This window comes from Typopeltis vanoorti, chromosome 1 (genome assembly GCF_054136105.1).
Source record: "Typopeltis vanoorti isolate ZY-2024b chromosome 1, IOZ_Tvanoo_1.0, whole genome shotgun sequence".
Taxonomy (NCBI): Eukaryota; Metazoa; Arthropoda; class Arachnida; order Uropygi; family Thelyphonidae; genus Typopeltis; species Typopeltis vanoorti.
Genome location: NC_143549.1, coordinates 58,332,462 through 58,357,738, shown reverse-complemented (window position 1 = coordinate 58,357,738; position 25,277 = coordinate 58,332,462). Strand labels below are relative to the sequence as shown.

Sequence of the window (25,277 nt, the reverse complement as noted above, 5' to 3'; positions counted from 1 at the left end):
GAGTCATGATTTGGATTCATAACTCCCTTTCAAAACAGTTAAAACATTAGAAATTATAGAATGAAAGAATAATAGAAGAAAGAATAATAGAAGCTAGATTAAAAATAGATAGAGGCTATTTAACAATAATTGATTTATATATCCCAGAAGAAGGAAGAGAACAGGATAATATTGATTTTTATAATCAGCTACAAAACATATATAATAAAATAAATAAAAATGATTACATAATTTTAGCAGGAGACTTAAATGCAAAAATTGGAAACACGAAAATTTATAATAATATAGGAATACATAAAGAACATACTCTAAACAGGAATGGTAAAAAATTGTTGACTTTGTAGTTTATAATAACCTAAAAATAATGAATTCCTTCTATAAACATAAAGACATACATAAATATACTTGGGCAGCAAGAGGATGGAAATCAATATTTGATTACTTCATATTAAATGAAAAGTATTCAATCAAAATTTTCACTAGATGTTAGAGTTCACAGAGGATATGAAATAGGCAGTGGCCACTTCCTTGTTAAAATAAAATTAAGATTACCACCTAAATGGTTATGAGTAACAAGAACAGAAAGAAAAATTGAAACATTTGTTTATAAAACTAGACTATTGAATCACACAAATGTACAATGGCTATATGTACAATGGCTATATGAACAAAGAATTAACCAATATCTAGATAAAATAAAACAAAGTGAAGAAATAGAAATAGAATGGCTTAATATAAAAACGATACTAAATTCAGCAGCAAATGAAAGCTTAGGGAAGACCAAAAAATTCAATGAAAGAAAAAAAACTGAAGATCTGGGATGATACAATCAAAGAAATAATCAAAAAAGAAAAAAGAAGCCTATCACAAATGGTTAAGCAGTAAAAGATTAGAAGATGAAATAAAATATAAAAGAATAAGAGCCATAGCTAAAAGAGAAGTCAGAAAAAGACATAGAGAATCATGGAACAAATTTGTTTCTAATTTAGAACATGATTTATATAAAATAAGACCCGATGTATATAAGATTTTGAAACACTTAAATACAGATACCAAAGAAAACATAAAATTAAACACTGAATTGAAATTAGAAGAATTTCTAAATTACTACACAGAACTGTGGACAGACAAATATTTTAAAAAGACAACTGGCAAACAATTAACGAAAATGAAAAGGAAATAAATGAAGAAGAATTAGAAATCAGCCTGAAAGAAACAAGAAACGGATAATCACCTGGAGAAGATAAGCTAGGTTCAGAATATATAAATACGTACGAACAAGATTCATAGAAAGACTCCTATTATTTTTAAATAAAATTTACTCAACTGGTATCCCCCCCCCAATAGAATGGAAAAAAGCAATTGTGATTCCTATCTTTAAGAAAGGTAATAGAGATGACCCTAAAAACTATACAGGTATTAGTATACTAAATTCCTGTTACAAAATATATAGCAGAATCTTAAATAACAAACTACTGAAATATTTCGAAAACTTTATTGTAGAAGTACAGAATAGATTTAGAAAAGGACGATCATATATAGACCCAGCCTTTTGCCTTAAATTAATAATAGAGAAAAGAAGAGAATATAATTTAGAAACACATATTGGATTTATTGACTTTGAAAAAATTTGATAAAGTTAAAAGAAAAATATTATTTAACATATTGAAAGAAAGACAAATACCAAATAATATCCTAAAAGCTATCACAAGTATATATGAAAATAATCAAATACAAATAAGATTAAATCACGAGCTATCATATATGAGAGAGATAAACCAAGGGGTCCGACAAGGATGTCCCCTCTCAGCAACTCTTTTTAATATCTACTTAAATGAAATAATAATAAAATGGAATAAAAATGTAAATCAAGGAATTAAACTTTCTCCTACAGTAAACTTAAACACTCTCCTCTTTGCCGACGATCAAATAATAATTACAAATTCTGAAGATAAACTACAGTAAGATATTTTAGATCTAAATGAGATATCCAAAGATTATGGAATGATAATACCAAAAGAAAAATCAAAAACTATGGCCTTTAATGGACAAGATCCAGCAAGAACTAAAATAGTAATAGATAACAAGATCTTAGAACAGGTGAATTCATTTAACTACCTAGGATATATGATCACATATGAAAATGAAAAAGATATAAACGTAAATGCAAAATATTTAAAAATAACAGGAGTAATCAACTCTATATTTAAACCAAACCTAGTTCAAAAACAAACCAGACTAAAAGTATACAATACGTTAGCCCTACCAGTCTTAATGTATGGAAGCGAAATCTGGACAATAAAACAAAAAGACAAACAAAGATTAACAACAGCAGAAATGAAGTTTATGAGAAAAACTGTAAAGTATACCCTATTTGATCACAAAAGAAACGAAGAAATTATGAAAGAATTAAACCAAGAACCAGTAATAGAAAAAATTAAAAAATATAAACATAAATGGATGGAACACTTTCGATTACCAAACCAAGCCTTAAAATACAAGCCATTAGGAAAAAGAAAACCAGGACGTCCTCTTAAACGATTCAACGATAACTTCTAAGACCGGAACAGGCCATGCTAGGCCTAAATCCTTGACATGCATGATGATGATGATGATGATGAAATACTTATAAAAGGCGAATGTACAGCCCCGCAGGCCGAGCTAATTCCTTTTTGTGCGGTTGTTTTGCTTTAATTAAGTGGAATAAATAAACAGATTTATTTGCTGATTAGTAAACGCACCTGAAGATAATTTTATGCTCCAAAGGTTAGAAACCACATTCATGTGTTACATTCGTAATTTAGAATCAGAATGCCTTATCAAGTAGGCTAATCTCTCTAGAGTTGATCTGGAAGTGTTAACCAGTCTCTAAAAGACTAACTCAAGTAACAATAAAATATTACACCGAGATATCAACTGCTCAATCTTTTGTCTCTTATTTACTTTTCAATATACAATACAATTCAAGAATAGATGGAGAATTAATAAAATCTGCAGCTTGTTCGAATCTTCATTAATTCTCTATATTTAGAAATATGTAATTTTGTGTACATATTATTTACCCTACCGTGCCTATATTTTTTTTTTTTGTATTCTTCATCCTAATCGCTTGCTTTTCTCTTATTTCGATAAAAATGTATATGTACTATGTATACATTTCTATCAAAGAACGTACAGTAAGTTTCGCTTCAAGCATTTATCATTTCATAATAATAATAATTTAATAGTTTAAGGCTTTTAGATACATATCCCTATCCAGTTTCTTTTAATTTCAAATAACACTGTTTTAAAACTGCTAGTACGAATTATTTCTATCACTGTATGATCCAAATAACAAGAGATACATGTAATTACCTGGTTCATTTAGTTAACTAAATAGTAGGAAATTAACAAGTAAAGTAAGCCTTGTTAGTTAAATCAGTAGTGTAAGACCTGTTTTACACATATTATTAGCTGATATATGTAAAATCCACTAATACATTAGATTAAGAGAGCGCTTTCAGTCCCTAGCATCGTTTGGTATCAGCTGCTTAGAGCAGGCTGCAGAATAGATCGAAGCTTGGGTCTCTTCTTCAGACATTGTTTCAATGGCACGTGACAAATTTAAAGATTACACGCCAATGCAGAGCGTAGTAGAATGCGGCGGAATTCGGAATAAAGTTCAATGCCACCGAATATTTATAATTACAGAAATTTCCATAAGTCTATATGCCAGCAAATAGATTCACGTGATTTTAGTTATAAAATATTGCACATACAACAGCACAAAATACGATTAAAAGGTTTATGATGGTTCACTTTTTAATTTTTATTTTAGATATTTTTTTGAGAATTTTAGACTGTTGTCATGCGCTACGAATGTGTGTTATCAAAATTTAAAAAAATAATTAGAAGATTAAAAACAAGTTTTCGTTTAACTAATTTTTTTGGGGTAGATTAATTTCGTTTACTTGTATTTTTTTTTTAAAATAAGATAATTATTATTAATGAAATATTAAAAGTTTAAGCAAAGTTAGAATGCAAATATTTCTAGTTGCACATAATGCTGTTTATAGCGACATTTATTTCATATCTACAAAATCAATTCGATGATAAAATTATCTATCATTGAGAAAAAAAAATATTTTTCATATTTTATAATAAATGTAAATTTCCAGAAACTACTTCCTGAAATAACAAACTAAAAATACTCTTTAATATAGTCAAAATAAAATATTTTGACGATATCAAATTGCATTTTATTTATACTTCGATATTTCATGATTATTTGAAATTATGCTTCCAAAGTGTTTATAGAACTATAAAAAATATATACATATTCTCAATTTTGGACTCTATTCTTTTTTTATGCCCTCACGAGAGGGCGTTCCGGGTATTATCTTCTCAGCTGCCAGGATGCCGGAGAGATAAGTTGGCTGAAGCGGATATTTTCGGAATAAATGTGTGAACTGGGAGAATGTGTAAACACGGTGATATTTGTAGTTCAAGTGGTACTGATGCTATCTCTTTTATCTACCTCCGTCATTAAACTACAAAGCGTACAAATCAAAATTAGCGATGTTAGGTGGTAAGTAAATAAATTTATGTATGTGTCGCTAGTCCTAGTTAAGTAGGGCTAGGCTTGACTTCATTTCATACGATTAAACTGCATGCCGCTTCCGTTCAACATGTCAGTGGTTTTGGAGCAGAAAATTGGAGTGTGTTTAAGAGTATTTGTTACTTGTGTATATATATATTTTTAAAGACATACCTGGGACATGGCTTATTATGTTTTTATATAAAACATGTTTATATTTAATTATTAAAATGTAATTGGGTAAAAATTTCACGTGTGCCATAAATGACTTGAACTAGATGGTTGAGAGAGTGGAGGAGAACAAAATTATATCCATTTTTAAATGTAATTATAAATATGTTGTTTAGGTTTACCCAGAAACATTTAACGATATTCTGACTTCATTCAGTAAGGAATTTCCTTCCGTGTGTACTCTCCTATTTACGTGTATTAATGTATTATTTGTATTACTTTCACTTAACAGTAACAACAGTATTTTATAGTGACTACTAAATTCCGATTAATTCCAAATTTTTCGGTGTTGTGTGATAAATATATCTATATCAGAAATGCATTTTATATTATTTATTTATTCATTATTGTTTTTGTTAATTCGAAGTAGAAGGCATTTATCTCTTCTTTGTTTACAAATCTTCACTTTATGTTTTTCTTCCGGTTTTACTTGTTTTAGGCCACTCCTACTAAAGTCAACAGCTCTGTTAAGAGAACCTGGAAGAAGGATAAGTATCGAGTGCCGAATCTAGGGTGGGGGAAGAACGGGATGGGTCGAAGTGAAGTCGAAACACTTTCTCAGTTTTCGTACTACACACCTGTAATATGAACTATATTACCAAAAGTAATACGGTATTTTACAGAATGTTACGAGTGTATATCATAACAGTGTGTTGTTGTTTATTGGTTGAAGTTGAATGTACTGTAAGACACGCATAATATTAATAAATAAAATATTATTCTTATTTTACCTGAATGGAGATTTTAACTTTGGGAGAGGCGCTGTTCCTTGATTTGGGGCTCTGTGCTAAGATTTCTTTGTAAGTTTTATATCTAGTATAAATATCGATAAACTTTTCGAATTTAATATTTGAACTTTCTGATAATGCACAGATATATACAGTATTTCCTTTTATTTTCTGAAATAATCAAATTATTCATTTCCTTATTTCATTGCAGTTTGATATCGACAATTATATTTTATACTATGTATTTTGATTCTGTTGTTTTATTGCATCATTCACTTTGTATGCTGCCTCTAAACTATCGGAATGAAATGCTTATGTTTATTTAAATTTATTACAATATAAACGCGGGAGATTGTTTTTTTTTTAAATGACATATTATAGACTAAAGATTGTAGTATACACCATGTATAAAACTAATCATGAATTAACATGAATTTTTCACTGTATTTTAATTTTATTGTTACTTTAATGCCTAAAGATTGCCCTGTAGGCGACTCGAACTAGATTCACAGCGACTAAATGTTTTGAATTGTATATAGTTGGTGAATTGTAGCAAAAGCTTCGCATAGATTTCGAATTTTTTAAAAACCAATATTAAATTACTACATTATTATTACAATACTATTATTATGTGCTATAATTATCGTTTCAAATGAAGACAATTCAAATCTGTTACTTATGTTGACTGTTTCAAAAAATATTTTCAAAGCATTTCCGAAAACATTTATGCCGTGTTTTATAAACATGCAACCTTACTTGGCAGTGCTATTCTGGTAACTGCAGAATTATTCATCTATAAAAAACTTCATGAATCAGGCTTATGATGATGTAATCAAACCCTGCTTGTTTTACAGTACTTATTTTTCGGACAAAAATTGTAACGATTTTGGAATCGGAAAGCCTCTCTCTCTCTCTCTCTCTCTCTCTCTCTCTCTCTCTCTCTCTCTCCTTTCCATGGTATATTGGATACATAATATTTGCAAAATTTTCAGTGAAGTGCATCTAAATAATTTCTTTCCTAGCTCCTTCAGAAGAAAGGAGGTCTTGTCTCCTTCCAGAGAGAACTTGCAAAAGTAAACGAAAAGGACCACATTATTTCTTCATCCATTATTTTAATTCACACCTTCATTAACTAGTGTTTCTTGTCTTCTAAGCGATAATGTATGGCACAGCTGGTTACAGCTGAGGCTGCACCATTGATAACTGGTTGTCCAGAGTTTGGCAATAGGTATCATCAAAGTACATTGTAAAAAGGAAGCAGCGGTTATCTTTTTTTTGCGTATGAATGAAACCGATGGTTAATGAATGATCATCGCAAACTATAGTGAATTATTTTCGAAATGATTTTCTTGGAGTTTCTACCATAATAAGATGTTGCTAACTGAGCAATAGATTAGCTTGCAGAATTGGTGCAAACTCGGTTATCAGCAATAACATTACCTTACCACCTATGTTTGAAAATGAGGGTAAGACAGTTTCTTCGCGTAATAACTTGGAGCTGTTTAATATGAATACATTCACTTCTATTTGATACAGCTGTGTACTCCAAAAATGACAGTGACCATTTCTGCTTGTCAGAAATGGCCATTTGGCTATTCTCCAATAATTCTGGCTGTTTTTCGTTGCATTAATCTCCAAAAATTAAATGAAAGAAAAAATTACGTAATTACGAACGCCAACACCTTTTAAGAAGAAATGATACTGAGCTTTCCTAATTTTAAAATAGCTGCATTCCTAGGAAGACTATAAACAGCAATTATAGTCTATATTAACTAAAAAAAGTTTGGTAAAAGACCAAAAGGAAAACTCAGAACAGCATGGATCGCTACCATTAGTCAAGATAGCAACATCATATTACAATGTTCAAACTGGAGAAGTAAGGTTTTGGATAAGCAAGGTTGGAGACGACAAATACAAGGAGTTCAAGGCTCGATTCTGCGGTAGAGCAAAAATCTTCTCTCTCTCTCCAACCTCTTATTCCTATGAAAAAAACGAGAATTGAAAGTGCGAAACCGAATTAAGGCAGTAATCGCGTGTTCCCCGAGAAATTTCCGATCTAACCACATCTAATTAAACTATTTTAATTAGGTGTGATTATTTGAAATTCAGATATATTACTGCAAAATTGGTCGAGCCTTAAAAGGCAAAAGTAAATGTTGTGCATACGTTATTACTCATCCTGTACCGATTCATCCATTTCATGAACACATATCCCGTTTAAAATATTTTGATACACTACTCTGTGTTTGCTTAAGGATAATTCATTTTATCTTATTTTGTTTTAGGAAAACTATAGAAAATGAGTTGACATCGTAGTTACTTTCGAAGAAAAAAAGTTTTTTTTTTCTGCTGTCTTTTTTCTCCAAACACAGTATTCTTTAAAACGCCATAATTACTTTTGGTATTAGTTTCTTGCTAATCTGGTCAAATAATTATTAGTAAGCTAAGTGAGGTTAACTATAATTGCTAATAAAGGATGTAATTCATTTTACAATCTTATAGCTTACTAAATACGTATAAGAAATCCATTCGCAGATCGCTCAAAAAATCCCACATAGTTGTTATTTTAAGGTGAGGAACTGGAATCAATTTGTCTTCTGTTCTCTTCAGATTAAAACTTCTTAGCACTTACTTCTTCTCGAAAATCGGAGGGAAGATGAATTCTAACAGAATCTAAAAATATTTCTAAATATTCTTAACTTTTTTGTGTGGTGTAAATTTACGGCAATACCATTTGTTATTGTTTCCACAGGTTTCGTGCACAGAATACTCAAGTAACATAAGTATTTTTTTATTATTTCATTTTATTTTATTTTTTAAACAAGCAGCAACGGACCTCCTTTCACTACACCAGAAGAATTTATGCATGACATCAGTTCGTGATACATAGATGGCAACCATTTGGAATACCAACAATAACAACTTTGTACGAAAAACAATATTTCTGTATTATGCTACGCGGAATCCGAAAACACCACTGTGTATTAAATATTTAAGCCTTCCATTTTGAGTTCAAATCCTGTCTAGGATCCAAAGAATCTTTATAAGGGCTCTTCTACTGAAAGTGAGTTAGCCGGTCTCAAGCAGAGCTGGCAAGCTTTTCCTCCAGGAAACTCGGGTTTTCCTATAAAACAGGCGAACCAGCCAGACGAACGCAATTAACGATCAGACATAACATATTGGTCTCATAGCCTTAGTACCTTCTGCCATAATTCCCAACGTAGCCTTTAATTTCGAATTGTTAAGCAGTAATCTGCTGACTGATTAACTTCTGTCTGCCCATTTCGAGTATCTAGAATGTTCGTAAATATTCAAACGCTTATCTGAATTTTGGTCCTATAAATTATCAGAACCAAAACTTTAATTGTAAAAACCGCTAAGAAACGTATCAAGAGGTATAACATAGGTTTTGTCTATTACAGCTACTCAGAACTGTTGACCTAAATTGTTGATGTCTGTTTTCAATTATATTTCATTTTTTATTTGCGCTTTTTTTTTATTAATCTACATGAAAAAAAGAGTAAAATTCTCTTTTAGATAACCTCTTTAGATGTATTCTTGTGAACAAATATTTCATTTTAATAATAGATTCTATCAAATAAACTCTTGCAGTAGCATAATATATATAGAGTGATAGATTGGTTTATATTGGATGAAGCCCTGTATTATAGACGGATAGTTTTTGATCAGAAGTGCTACTCCCATAATTTAGTATCCACTTTCACAGGGACGAATAGGTCAAGGATATCGAATTCGTAATTTTCTGTATGGTATGGAAATGCAATGATTCCACCTAATATCGATTATGTATGCATTTTAATTGACTTATTATTGGCAAGAAACATAAAGGCCACAAAAATTCAGTTTTCTAAACAACTGCGAATGATAAACTGTTCAGAGGAAATGGATGTTGTAAATAGGTTGATAGGCTCAAAACGGTTCAGTGGAGGAAGGGGGGGCGGGGAAGATATACAGAAAGACAAACGATAATTAAGAAATACTACTAGAATGTAGTCTTTCTCAATTATAGTACTGTACCTCTTAATTATGTACTTTTTATGTGGAAAAGGGAAGAAATAGGTCATAAGATTGAGAAAAAAATCTTATTACAAATAAGTTAGTTACTTTTTTATTTCAAATAAAAACAGTCTAACTTTCATTATGTCAATATTGGACCGGTTCTTTAATGTTTGCCATTTTTTATTGATTATCAGAAAACTGCGACATTTACTTCGTCTTTATTGACCTTCTTTATAGTTCATGAGTCATCCATTTTAGGTCAAGGATGTCTATGACAAAGCTACTGAGACGGTAAGCTTGATACTGCAGTTCTTATCACCGAAACTTTCTGCCTTACATAACCTTGCATTAATATCTCGCATATCTCTGTGTGAAGGAATGCCGTACTTCAGGGTTAGCATCATGTCTATCCCTTTTTATTTATGTGCGCTGTTACTTAATGCACAATGCAAAGTGTTCATAAATACGTCTGTATGCTATTACGTATAAATACGTAAATATGATCATCGAGTGGCTTCCTTTATCCATATTATAAAATTTTAATTTTCATCAGAACATGAAATGAACGAAGTTGTATTTTGATGCAGCACACTAATGTGTTCTGCGTCAAAATATCACACCAATAAGCTGCAAAAAATGTTTTCCTTGAATATTTCTTCTCATTGTGGATAAGAAGACTAACAGTTTATGAAAGAAATATCTGATGAAGTAAAATTTAATGGACAATATGGACGAATTTGCTGGCCTAATTTGCTGCTGAGTGGTTGATGTACCTGGTCTGCGGGTTCGAATCCTGCCCTGGGCATGGATGTTTTCGATTTTTTTTTTTTTTTTTTTTGTGGATGAAGTACTTTAAAAAGATCTATGTTTGTTCTCTAAATGAGGGTTTCCGGATTTTGCAAAAAAAAAACAACAAAAAAAAAAGATATTAAAGAAATTCCGTAGCTCGTCCACGTTACTGATTCTTTTAGGTGAACAATGTTTCGTAAGTGTGAGACCAAAAAATTAGTCTTCAAAATATTTATTACCGAAACCATCAGTTAAATTTCTCCCCTTCTCTCAAGCAGTCTTATTAAAACAAGCATTTTTTTTTTAAAAAATTATTGTACTTGCTTGCTCTAATATCGCACTTCTACCGTACTTTATAGTGCGGTAAATCCCTCTTCCTCTACCACTACCACCTTACAGAACTCTAATAACCAAAATCTCACGCTTATGTACGGCACATTAGCTTTATTACTACCCGTAATTCCTTTTTAGTGCGGTAGACTGCCTTCCCTCAGTAATGATATCTTTGCGATTACCAGCGCTAGTAGTCCAGCAGTATAGTGAAAAGTCTAGTGAGCTCCGTTGCTAGAGGAAACATAATTTGAATGAAAACATCGTCCCCTCTTTTTAGAGTGATGGTTGTAGGTGACATTTTCACATTATAATTCATTAGATTGGCAGATTGATAGGCGTTAGTTTATTAAGCTTATCGAAACCAGAAATATTGTGCGTGCAAAAAAGAAAGTTCTATATTGAGTCCAAGGCTTATGATGAACCTCAGTTTTTATTTATTTGTTCTTTGATCTAAAGAAAAATTCGATGTAACTTTAACTTTTGTAACATCATTTACGTCATTAGTGGCGAAGAAAAGTATGTGAATATATAAACAAGTAATTAAGGAGTCTACGAAAATTGTGTCAATGCAAAAGTATTGCTCAGCCATGAGTGGAAAAAGAAAGATAGAAAGAAAAAGAGCCACGCCTGTTTCTTAAGCCAGTGACCTACATTGACGTGGGAATTCGTTGGGATCTTCAGTCCCGCGGTTAGGACACTGTGCCATAATTGTTTAGTTACTCGACATCATAAGTTTTTTTTTTTTTGATAAAAAAAAAGAGCTAAAGCGAAGCGATGAAAAGATCGTAGCAGTCAATGGATAACAGATTTCAGATATTATCTTAGGGTATAAGTTCTAGTAAAACAGGCATAAATCCTTTGGGGAAAAAACGAATGTAATGAACATATAATTGAATAATGTTACAATCACAGTAATGCAAGATTTTTATGCTCTTTGCTAGTCAGTGTTCCCTTGAGGGCAAAGTGCATGTTTTTTAAATTCACATACGCAGTAGGCGTACAAGCCTTCTACACTTCTCTTCCCCAAACTTGTTTCCGATAATCACTCTATTCAGGTATAAAGTAGTGGTATATGCAGTAAAGTGTTGCCCTCTGCCGTCACACCTGAGAGAGTTGTTTTGTAGATTTAAGATTGCATATGAAGTCAGTTTAGTTAATATGAAGTTCAGTCTAAGTTGCGTGGTTTCATTGTTTATATATATACACGAGCAATTGTCATTTTAAAATCATCGCTGTTCATAGAAGAGGTCACCAAACTTTACTTTCTCTCATTATTGTTTAAATAACAAAACACTTTCCACACTGCACGCTGTCAAATAAATTTAGGAATTAAGACTTAAGGCAAAAAAAAAAAAAAAAAAAACGAATTACGCTTAAAAATAAGTAGTTGATAATTGTATTCAGAATGGCACGGTAGAGGCTGATCGAAGCATTATTAGTATTTAAAAAAATCCTCACCTAATGACTAATGACACCCAAATACAAACACTATACAAATAGACACGAAATCTAACACCAAAATACGCGCTGCAAAAAAAAGAAACTATTACTTCCAGAAATTTTCTGCAGATAGTGGTCATATGAAAAAAAAAAAAAAAAAAAAACATGGTCGACACAGCGAATTGCTTAACACGGAACGTAAAATATCCCCACAAGACTTCATTGGCAACAATTTCGGCCAGAACCACAACAACTAGCAGAAGCCTTCAACAAAACTTTATAAACAACATTACATTACTCGAGACAGACATCACTCCGATCATGAACATTTTTTGGCGTTGGAAGGTGTTTTTTTTTTCCCTACATTTCCGGCACATCTGATAAGCAAGTTACTGGTGTGAGATCTGTTTATAGCTTGGTTAGAGAGAAAGAGAAAAATTTCTCTTTTGATTAAAAAGACCAGATGAGATGTCATTGGCAAATAATGTAGCATTTTATGTTAATTTATATAGTGAATCCCAGAATTTTTCTTCTATAATAGAATAGTGAACTTTCGAATGCGGTCGGTTTAGACGATCCCCCCCCCCCCCGGGATTCGAATTCCGTGTAGGATGCGAAGAACTTTTATCAAGGCTTCTCATCTAAAGGTGAGTTATCCGGTTTCATACTGAGTTAGACGGATTTTTCCCCTGAAACTCGGGTTTTTTATTCCACAAACCGTCCAAAAGGATACACAATATACGGGAATAAGGATTAACCATCCTCATATTGTCGTATCTGGTTTCGAAAGCCTGCATAAGCATAAAACAGGAAGGAAGGATAATACTGTAGAATAATACACGAGTGTGAATAGTTTATCTGAGTAGCTGTCGTATAGCAAGACTTAACTATGATAGGACGGAAAGGAAAAACAGTTCCCATGAGTCTGAGTAATTAAAGAGTTTGAAACAAACAAAAAAGTTTCCTTAGAAAAAATATAAGAAAAATAAATACGCTTCAAAATGCTACTCATAAATGCTACTCGAGATATTAATAAGTTATAATAAAATCATTTAAATAATTCAAACTTTTATTGATATTAACTCATTAGCTTTGTCCTGTATGAGACCAACACTTTGTTAAACTATTGCCTGGGGGGGGGTCTGGAGCTGCTAAAAAGATGCTGGAGTTTGTATGATAGGATTTTCAATTTATCTAACCTATAGTCCGTCCATTACTTATGTACTCAAAATTTACATCCTACTGTGAATGGGGTTGTCATTAAGAAAATAAATATACTGTATATGTAAAATAATATTATTGCATGAGGAGACAGAGACACCACGTAGTGAGTATATTATGTGTTAGTTGCATGTTTCATCAACGGGTTATTTTGTTGTGGTGGTGTTGCAGGAAGGGAAAAAACAAAGTTCAGGAAAAAAATCCCAACACACTGAGTCAGACCTGAAAACTCAGCACTACTTCAAAAGACCCTAGAATATATTCATTGGCATTCCTAGAATACATTCCTCAGGATTCAAACCTCATATATTTTTCAACCACAGATCATGTATCGTTCTTCCCGACTGCTGAAAAGAGGCTAGAATCACTAATATTTGTTTAATCACGCTCTTTATGATAGTTGGTTAGTGCGTAATACAAGATTCTTTTCAGTTTTGCACGTATTTAGATGTCGGGTTGATATATTAAAAAATCGTGTGTGTTACGATCTATGCTATAGTTTTATTCAAGATGTGTTGTAACAGCAACTTGTATTTTAAGGAAGAACAACATGATTAGTGAATAGCAATATGCGAGTAGCAGCTGTTGTAGCCAATAGGCGATGAAAGTGCATAATTTCTCGTAAAAATTATGTCATAAAGGGTTCAAACCACTTGGATCAGGGAACTGCAGTAGTGGTGTTGTCTGAAAGCAAAGGTGTAACGTTAGAGCATATTGCTAAAAAAAAAAAAAGTGTTGTCGTGGCAACGTCTCGGATAGGAATTTCTCTAAAAGATCAAGGAAGGAGAGGGAGGAAGAAGATCAGTACCACAGACCAGTGCTCTGATTAGGAACAGTTCTATAAGGAACATATATAAATTAGAAATATGAAATTAAAAATCTGATCCCAAAGCTCAAGAACTTGAATAAGAACTTTGAGTGTATGAACTGCTCTTAAGAGTTTAAACAAACTTAAAATTCGTTTAACATCAGATTAACATCAGATGTTAATACCGAAATTCAAATGATCTTGTGATCTAGGATCAATTCTCTGTCAATTATTGACATACCACTAATTACTTCAACCAGATAATACCATCATTTCTCACAATTATTCTTTAAAAATCAAATTACAATTTTTCCATATAGTATTGAATTTAAAGAATGTTCATTTAAAAGAATATTTCTTTTGTTTTTAGATTACGGATTTTTTTCGGGATCCCGTGAAGCGTTCTTCTTCTCCTTCCTCTTCTTCTTCCATAAATGTTCCTCTGATGTTTGATGGCCCTGTACCACTTCAAAACAAAAGCTCCCAGTGTTTCTATGACTCACTCTTTCGTTGCTTCTACCACTACAATTCGAAATGGCTTCCTCAACCAGTTCGGTAGTGAATTCGAAGTCCGAAGTACGTTCCATTTCCACTCAGGAGTTAAAGCAGGACAAATCCTTTCGTAATTTTAGCCATAGTACCAGTTTGTGTGATACCAGTACGGAGTCGAACTTGCAGACCGTATCGACCGAAAGGAGAGTATCTGTGGATAGTGTGCTAGACGAGGTAAGGAAATTAGGACACTTTTACTTCTTGTTGTTGTTCTGGGGTACAGTGATAAAAACGATGAAATTATCGTATAACGAATTGTGTTAGCTAATTAAATAGGTGCTCTATCAAAATGCAAAAATAACGAATATATAATACGATAAAAACGGAAGGCATCACATCCTTTTTTTGTGCACTCCAAGAAGCTGAGAGCTTGACAAGATGCTGCAAACCCAACTAATGTTTTTTTTTTTTTTTTTTGATGAGCTTTAAGTATTTTGGTTGGCTAATGAATTTAGTTGTGGTTGTTCAGGAACATACCAAAGCAACTTATAAGGCAAATTCCTTGTCATTTAACTGAATGTTGTGTGGACGGTTTAATGTTTACTTTTTTTTGCAAGGTAATATTTATACCCTAATCTTTGGGGTGAAGAAACCCCCCCCTATCACTAGTGTGTATGAGACCAATTAACTCACCTTCAGTTGAAAAACGCTCATAAATATTCCACACCTAGATAGAAATGAAATCGAAGTCTCCGCAATCAAATGGCGCAGTCGTTCTCCAAAGACCAATCCATTAATTAATATTTTCGACACGGTTTATTGTGATCTAAAGAGTATGTAGTTGAAGAAATTATTCGATGCTTTTTTATCAAAAAACGTTGTAGGCGTGGTTCGCATCGTTCTATAAATGTGTCCTTGAAGGCTCTTATTAATATCTACCGCCACAACAGATATTGATATTTATACATATTTATTGATCATTCATTGAATCTAGAGCGTTTAAATGTATTTGATGACGATATACAATCCAAAAGAATCGATTGTGATGAATTTGGTTCATTCCATGCTAGTGTTTCAAGTGGTACAATAAACTATCTAATAATGGCTTGGGTGTAAAAAGCATTCAAAGCACTTGACGGAGAATAAAATTACGACGAAAATTATCAGAACCACTGGAATTTAATATTTAGAATTATGGACAAAGTTCTTTTTTTTAAAAAAAAAAATAATAAAGTACTGAATTAAAAAAAATAGAAATAATCATGGAGGGTCAAGAAAATAGTAGAAACAATTTCTATAAACAATAGCAACAACGTGAGATTGTACGTGTGCCATATACTGTATATGGCAGCAGTGATAGTTTTATCATTTCCGATCTTAGGATCAAGTGATCAAGGTCCTTTTAAATTGTGATTCACATAATTCATTCATTTCGTATGGTGATTCAACGGCCATGAGTCCCCTTTTACGGGAAGGTACGGCACCACCTCAATCCCCCCTATTTTTATTCGGGCTCGGGACCGGCATAGCTGACAATTCAGACCTATGACTGGAGGGATTGTCTGAAGTATTCCTGCCTGTATCCGTGTGTGTTCACGGAGCCGATTTGCCTGCTTGCGGGATGAAAAACCCCAGATAAACTGGGGGAAAACCCTGCTGTCCACGCCCAAGACAGGCTAACTTGGCTATGGCTGAGGAAGATCCTTAAGCTCCTCACGTCAGCACATAGCCACTAGGCTAACCGCGCTGACATTCACATAATAATTTAAAAGGATCTTCAGTTTAATTAAACTTCGTTATTTCTATTTACTCTGTGAAGTACTTTTCTCTGTAATTACCTATTAGAATATAGCTTATTCCATCCCCAATAGGCAATCTATGAATCATCCTTTCCATTTCTCATCACTCTTTTCTGTCTCAGTCTCTTCTTTTTTTTTTATTTCCCGCATCCCGGATCCTGATTTCGACCAACCGAAATAACTCGAAGAAACTCAATTTCCGATAAGGCTATCTTGAGTAGGCTAATCTTAAGTAGCCGAGAGGATACCTGAAGGTATTTCCTTTTTGTTGCAGTTTGCCCTAGGACAGAATGAATAAGTCATATTCATTCTGACAGTCACAGACATCTGCGATATTTTGATATCATAGATGCCTGTGACAGTCAGGATAATCCTAGTAAGTATGGTGTTCCTCGAGATGCAGTGGCAGAAGCATAGTGCTGTTATCAGTTCCTTCAGGACCATTCGTAACCTAAACTGTGGAGGATGCCTTACTTTTTTTTCTCCAGTGTCAAATCAGTTGTGTCATTGGAACATTTAGATGAAATTGAAGGATGTTAGAAAATTAAAGAGTGATCAGTTAGAGAATATTTTATAAACTTGAGAGGTTTCTAGTGATTTTAAAATTCCCAAAATGAATGTTAGTTCTTTTCTATTTGTTATTTAGAGATTTAGGAACGGATATGCATTGATTGCAACCAATGAATAGCATCACGGTAGGCAATTATATATAGTTTATATATTATTAATAAATATATTAATATACTGTATATATTATATATATCGGATAGTTCAAAAAATTCATAAAAATTATTAATTTACTAATAATTAATAAATACTGCTTTTTGTTTCTATTTAATTAGTTATTTGCAATTTGGAATTAATTTTAGTAGTAGGCACTCTCTTGATTGATTGATTTTGTTTTCTCTACAGGAATTGAAGATCTGTAAGAGGATCACCACATCATCCAACCGAATGACGAATAAAGATGGTGTAATGTCAGAGAAAATAATCATTACTTCTGAAGAGGAGTGCCAGAATTGGGTCAAAGATGACGACACAAATGAAGAAAGTGAGAAAGATGAAAATCGTACGTCAGATGGACCAAATGTGGAGGGTGCAGACCATGGAGACAAAAGCAAAATCATCCAGGAAATCTCCCATCAGAAGAAACTGAAATCGAGGCAAGAGGAGCGACACGCATTCTCTCAAAAGAGAGTCCAAGAAGAGCGAAATTCTTCCAAGATGGTCTCTGCCAAAGGCGTCTCCTTAAAGGGTCCTCATTGTGGGATTCCAAACTTTACAGCAGATCACAACGTTCAGTGTTCACCCTCAAGAAACCGAGGTGGCTCAATACATGGCACAACTACTGAAACGGTGGCTTCCGCAATCAAAATAACCGAAATCCTGGAACATCTCGACGAAGACGTTGACATTTTGAAGTGCTCACCAACGCCATCGGAAAAAGATGCTGCTGTAGAAAGGTTACTAAGTCGCATGCGTTCGTGTTTACAAATTCTGAAAGCGGCAGGAAATGATGAAGCCGTCATTGTTTTATCCACCATGAACGACATCATACGGAAAGCCTGGGCTGTGCCGACTTACGGCTACGACCTAGGATCCAATATGTGTAGCGTTCTAAGAAGCAACGGAGGATTGGACATCCTCATCGATAACTGCGTGTCGGATGACGAGCATCTACAATTCAGCAGTGCCTGCTTGCTCGAACAATGCCTTTGCACCGAAAATCGAGCTTACGTAGTCCAGAACGGTTTACAAAAGGTTGTACGAGTCGCTTGTACTTGCAGTATTACCTATTCAGTGGATCACTCTCGCATTGGGACCGGGATTTTGGAGCATCTTTTCAAACATTCCGAAGCCACCTGCAGCGAAATCATTCGGATGGGTGGCCTAAAGGCCATCCTCTACAACTGTCGCAATTCTGATGTCGAAACGCTCCGGCATTGTGCAGCTGCTTTGGCTAATCTGTCGCTGTATGGAGGTCCAGATAACCAACAAGTGATGATCATGCACCAGGTACAAGTGTGGCTGTTTCCTTTGGCATTCCATAACGACGACAACATCAAATATTACGCCTGTTTGGCCATTGCTACTTTGGTTGCTAACAAGGAAATCGAGGCTGCCGTGTTGAGGTCGGGAACATTGGAGCTTGTCGAACCTTTCGTGACTAGTCATAATCCAGAAGAATTTGCTAACAGTACAGTCGCTTACGTACATGGACAGTCTAAAAATTGGCTTCACCGTCTTGTCCCGGTGCTGAACAGTAAACGGGAAGAAGCTAGAAGTCTTGCAGCCTTTCATTTCGCAATGGAAGCGGGAATCAAGAGAAGACAAGGCTATACTATGGTAAGTGCTGTGCTGTATGGTATTCATGTCATTTTCATGTTATGAATATTTAGTTACACTCAAGAAAAATCCGAGATCACCTGGAGTCATTTTATGCTTCAATTGCACATTTCTCTATATGTGGTCTTGTGGTGATATCATTTTGACCATTTTAAATCGTTGAAGGTGATATCAAGACTTTTGAAACTCAAAAGGCATTTAGGCATCCCATTTGCCTACAGTTTTACACCTTCCGTACTCACCAGATCCTTCTATATGCGATTTCTAGCTCTTCCTACAAAATGAAATGTCACTTCAAGTAGACATTTTTTTCCATAATGGAAGAGCGGTTGAGACAAACAGTGGCTCTCAGAAGAGTATAATGTCTCTGGTTGAAGACCAAGTAAGATGTATTCGTAAAATAACTGCGAAACGTTTTATAAATATGTATAGAATGATTTGGAATCATTATCCAGGAAAAGATGTAAAGAATTTTCCAAAATAAGCTCAGTTAACTAGGTGTAAAATCAGAAGTTCTCTAATAATCGTTAATCGCAGTTTTCTTGGTGCAAACAATAATAATTTTCTTACTAAACGTCATGACTGCGAAATATCAGTCACCTGCTTGCATTCCTCGACGTTATGTATCATATATTGAAGTTTATTGGCAACCAATCCATTTACGAAAAGTTTTAATATGTGATATTTCAGATAATTACCTAAACCAACGCCTTGTATAACGCTTCCTATAATTACAAACGGTAAATTCCACAATATCAGAGTTTATGGGACACATCATCTCTAAATTATTTTAGTTTGAAGCCTTCTTTAGCGATTAGAATTCAATCACGTTTGTATAATACTCTGAAGACTTATTCAAAATGGTAAAATTTTAAGATAGACATTAGAATTAATTGCTGATTAATTAATTAATCATTAATAATTAATTATTGAAACGTATAATGGTCTTCTGGCAATCTATCACTACGGAGATAAACTTCATTTCCACAGCGCTATCCAAACTTCCTAGCGAGACAAGTAGAGTATTAACGAAAATATGAATAAATATAAATTTTTCGATAGGATATGAAATAACTGACGTCTCTCTCCATGTGTATGTGTGTGTACACAGATGTATAATATGTACACAGAATCAGATAGGTGCTTACGCAGTTTGTGAAGCACGCCTAAAACAGTTCAAGGTTCAGTTGTGTTGAACCTTGACCTGTTCACTACACGATATCCTGTTCATAAAAGCATCTGTTTTATTATCGTCTCTGATCATCTCCTTGCTTGTTCATTTCTAATTTCAAGTATTAGATAAATTCAGCTTAAACAGCAAAAAGCTGTGGTTGGTGTAGTTTTGTCGCTCCTCTCTTTTCAACAATACCTCTTACCATGTTATCTTTATCAGTTAATACTATCTTTACCTTCATTTCTTATAGATATTTTATGAGATCGGCGCCGTTGAAGTGCTGAGGAAAGTAGCAAGCTCTCCAAACGCTATCGCATCGAAATTTGCTGCTCAGACTCTCCAGCTGATAGGCGAAGAACTACCACACAAACTCTCTCAGCAAGTTCCTCTGTGGACGGTAGAAGATGTCAAAGAGTGGCTAATTCAGGTAAATGCAATCACTTACCGTGTTTATTCTGAACATTAGTTATTTGAAATTACTATAGTTGTAATATTTTTATCTGAATATTTGATGAATACTGCTAAAACTTAAACGTCAGGGCTGTCATCGTCGGGAAAAACGAGAACTGTCCCGTAATTGAGTTCTGGAAGACCTATATAGAGTTACGATCCTGGAATGAGCTAGAACAACCAAAATCGTAATGCAGCTCTCTTCTTAATACATTGTGTGATCGTGTATTCTATTGATATTAATGACTTTTCTTATGACGAGTCATTAATATCAATATCATAATTCAGTTATTAACGACGATGCCTTTTGAATGAAATATCCTGATTGAAAAGATGCAAAGAATCATTGTAAGGGGTTTTAACCGAAGACGAATTAACCAGTCTCCTGCGGTAGCGGCAGGCTTTTTTCTCACTGAGATTCGGAGGTGGTTTCGTCCCGCAAAACAAACGACAAATCACACACACACACACGCGCGCGCGCGCGCGTGCGTGAGTGAGCAAAATTAAACTAACATGGTATACGTTCACGTAGGGTTGAAAAATGATAATAAGGTAAAATAACGCTTTTGGCAGTAGATGGCGTTAGTGTAGTTGCGGTTCGTTGTGGGTGGTGGAGAGACGGAGAGCTGCGGAGTGGGCGCCCTCCTACAATGAGTCCTTGGACTCCCTAGAGGTGTTACGTAATAATAATAATAATAGTAAAATTGAAGTAAAAAAATCTCAGTGAAGTTTCTCGCTACCAGTTACTATGTACACAAAGTAATTACCTAAAATGCCAAATTCTGCGAGTTCGTCTGTGCAATGGAGTTATAATATTTTCATTTATAAAGTGATGTTTTTGCTTTCTTTTATTATAATAAAAATTTATAAAAAAATCATTTGTGATATTCATCCAATTCTTGTCAGTCCGAGACGGGTTGACCCCCCCCCGATAAAGTGTTTAGATAATTTTAATTCAGCCAGCTTCCCATTCCTCTGCTGTATCTCTGTAAGGGCAAGTATTTTATGTCTGTAGATACGGGTGTTCACGGGGCCTAGTTGCTTGTTCGCAGGATGAAAAACTCGAGTTTTCAGAAGGCGGGAACCGCCGGAAACTCGAATCTTCTTAATATCAATAAATACAGGCGCGCACACACACACACACACACACACACACGTGTGTGTGTGTGTGTGTGTGTGATTTGTCGTTTGTTTTGCGGGACGAAACCACCTCCGAATCTCAGTGAGAAAAAAGCTTGCCGCTACCGCAGGAGACTGGTTAATTCGTCTTCGGTTAAAACCCCTTACAATGATTCTTTGCATCTTTTCAATCAGGATATTTCATTCAAAAGGCATCGTCGTTAATAACTGAATTATGATATTGATATTAATGACTCGTCATAAGAAAAGTCATTAATATCAATAGAATACACGATCACACAATGTATCAAGAAGAGCTGCATTACGATTTTGGTTGTTCTAGCTCATTCCAGGATCGTAACTCTATAGTTCTTACAGAACTCAATTACAGGATAGTCCTAGTTTTTCCAGACGATTAAAGCCCTAACGTTAAAGTTTTAGCAGTATTCATCAAATATTCAGATAAAAATATTACAACTATAGTAATTTCAAATACGCATTCGCTAACGCATGCAACCTGTATTTATTTCTCTTAATTTATCTCCGTGGGATTGTCTTAATTTGTACAAGTCTTTGTTTACGTGCTCTTTCCAGGAACATAAGCCATGCATCAAACATGACCGTGTGTGTTTGTGTGTGATGCAGATATTCATAAAATGCGTGAACTTTTGTCTTTAAAAGATTGCTTTTGTTAAAGGTTCTTAACAAATTGCATTAATTTCATTTCAAAACTTTACTATGAATATTATTTTAATATTCCCTTATTTTTTCACTTAAATAATAACAGTCTAGTTTTAAACAGTGCTGAAATTATTCTTGACAAAATTATTATTATTATCATGTAAGTTAAGCGGTACATAAATTTCACCAATCTGCGTGACACTCATATAAACTCACATGGGTGGTCTCTAGAGAAGGATTTTCGGATTATCTGACCCTTAGCCCCTACATTACAGTAGGTTTCTGTGACCTTTTCAATGCAGGGTAAGCAGATTAAAATGGAAATTAATGGCATGTATTGAGTAAACACGAATTTATGTCCAGTTTAGTAATTGTCATTGTTTGTTATTTTATATTTAAAGCTCAAACAAAATTCAAGAATTTTAGTTAAGTTATACTATTTCACAAAATATTCAGTAGTCTTGTTAAATACACTGCTTCGAAAGAAATTAACGGACACTCCCATGGGTAAGGTGTATCGTGCCAGGTAAGGGATCATATGTTTGTAGTCATATCCAATCATATGATCATATCATTGGAGGAACAGGATGCTTCCAAGTCAGTGCAACTGTCTCCGGGTGAAATGGCTGCGAAAAGAACACTGACGGAGTTTTAAAGAGGCGGTGCAGGCCAAACCTATCTGTTCTGCAAATTATTGACAAAAAGGACCATCCCAAATCAACAATCAGTGATACAATGAACTGGAAGCGCTATCCGCAGTAGACGACTCACCCCCCCCCCGAACATGACCGTGGGGTGCTAGGAAGGATAATATGGAAAACTGCCGTTCGTCGGCCGACACGTTGAATGCAGAGTTCCAGGCATCGACTGGGAAGCATATCTGCACAAAGACATTTAGAACTGAGGCTCACAATATGAGTTTCCATAATAGGGGCAGCAATATACAAGCCCCATATTACCCAAACCAACATGCAACGTCGTCTTCAGTGCTACAAAGAACATGTACAGTGGTACGTGAAGCTTGGAAAGTTGTGTTATGGAGCGACAAACCAGGCAACACCATCTACCAAGAAGATGGTGAACGTTTCTTACCAGAGTTCGCAACCCAAACTATGAAATTCGGAGATGGCCGTGTGATGGTATGGTCTTGCTTTTCGTGGTTTGATCGCGGACCTCTGAAATATCACAATCGGTGAACTGCGAGAGGTATCTAAACATTCTCGCCAATGCAATGCTTCCTACTTTGTGGCATTTCTACGGAAATGACTGTTCTCTCTCTCTCTCTCTCTCTCTCTCTCTCTCTCAGCAAAACCATGTATACGAAACTGACGTGTCGTAAGGCTGCTGCCTTACGACACTGATCTCAATCCTATTGAACATTTGTGGAATGAACTGGAGCGTCGGGTGTGGTCAGGGGACCTCCGGTCCACAACAGTCCAGGACATCATTATATGCCTGCACAAAAAATGGTTCAAAGTTCCAACTGATCGCTATCGTACGTGTGTGGAAAGTGTGTCCCGTAGGACTGCTGCAGTCATCGCAGCGAAAGGAGATCCTACATCTTTATTAAGGTGGGCGCCGTGGCTGTTTATTCCTCAAACTATGGTGCCTGTTGACTTGTTTCCAAGCAATTTATCAAGTACTACATTGTTAAGAGAAGCCACACTTTTCTAAACCGCAAACCACATTGCCGAACACTCTTTGACTCTGCAATGATTGTGTGTTGTGCAGTGAAGATACTTGTACAGGGTATTCGTGTTCCTTATTCCCGTCCTGTACACACTGCATCACCGCTGCTAGTCTTATGTATTACCCACAGCACAGCACAAAAGAATGTCTTATATAGATGGTACATCTGTCCATCTCTGAGATGACAACTACAACTAAACTAATTGACGAATTCTCATGAAAACTGATATTTGGAAGGCACCGCTCAATAAGATTAGGGTGGCTTTCTGTGTCTCCTCTTAAATTTCTTGAACCATTTGCGAAATTATGTTATAGCAGACTTGTTAAAAGAGAACATTTTTTCCCATTCAGTAACACCTCTGTTTTATTTATTAATTATTATTATTGTTGTTGTTTTTGTTCCATCTATAAAAGTTCACAAACCTATTGTAGTACCTTGGGCTAAGGATTAAGCAGTCAACTAAACCTTTCTCTAGATTAGTGGTTCCCAACCTTTTTCCACTTGTGTACCCCTTTTAAACCCATTTCTATAAATTATACTCCTTGTTTTTGACACATTTGTTCAGTGCCTATCTTAATGTAACGTCAATAACGCGTACCACCGGTTGGGAACCGATGCTCTAGAGCAGTGTTCTCAAACTTCAGATATCCGCATACTCCTTCTTAAATTTTCATTATTACCAAGTACCCCCTAATTAATTAATAAAAAATTAATTTATTAGTAAAAACTAATTAATTAATTAATTAATTAAAAATAAGTTACTTAAAAATAAATTAATTACTTACACTTAATAAATTAATTTAAAATATTAATTAAAATTAAATATTTATTTTATTTGAATTTACAGTATATGTTTATTTAAACAAAAAAATATGATTTATTTTTAAATTTTGGTTCTCCAGAGATGTCAGACGACACACTCTTATCAATTTCATTTGATCCAGATGCAATATCAACGTTTTCTGGTTGCTTACAGCTACTTGTATTTGCTATATTGCTCTCTTTTGGGGGTTCTATAAATCCAATCTTTAACCATATCTTTAATCATCCATACCTAAGCATTTGAAAGCTAAAAAAAAATACCGTATTTACTCGAATATAACTCAAACTTTTTTCCCAAAATTAAAGCTAAAAATCGTGTTGCGAGATACGTGCGGGAATTTTTGGAAACTAAAGTTTTCAGAAAAAAAACTGAAAATGGTGCGACTTACCAAGAAGCTCCTACTCGCTATCACTTCTTTTGGCATCGAGAACAGTTTCTTTGTGTGCATCGTCAAAGTCATCTACCCAAATAGCGTCATCTTCTTTCCCATTATTTCAAGCAAAATTACCAGTCATCATTTACAAGACTTGAGATACATAGAGCAGCGAAGAACTGCA

The 25,277-nt window shown here is 34.3% G+C and overlaps 1 protein-coding gene across 4 annotated transcripts in view; it reads left to right on the top strand.

Moving 5' to 3' along the window:
* LOC150110016 (NAD(+) hydrolase sarm1-like) overlaps positions 1-25,277 on the top strand; it is a 51,447-nt gene that overhangs the window by 10,302 nt on the left and 15,868 nt on the right. Inside the window, exons 1-4 of one of the 4 annotated variants that reach the window (XM_090390629.1) lie at positions 4,435-4,567; positions 14,517-14,872; positions 17,350-18,783; positions 20,208-20,384. In XM_090390629.1, the coding sequence (XP_090246755.1) occupies positions 14,681-14,872; positions 17,350-18,783; positions 20,208-20,384 (1,803 nt within the window). In that variant the 5' untranslated portion in view covers positions 4,435-4,567; positions 14,517-14,680. Of the gene's footprint in view, positions 1-4,434; positions 4,568-5,556; positions 5,608-14,516; positions 14,873-17,349; positions 18,784-20,207; positions 20,385-25,277 lie in introns of those variants that run through there. The other 3 variants (XM_090390639.1, XM_090390655.1, XM_090390647.1) reach the window with 3 other exon arrangements.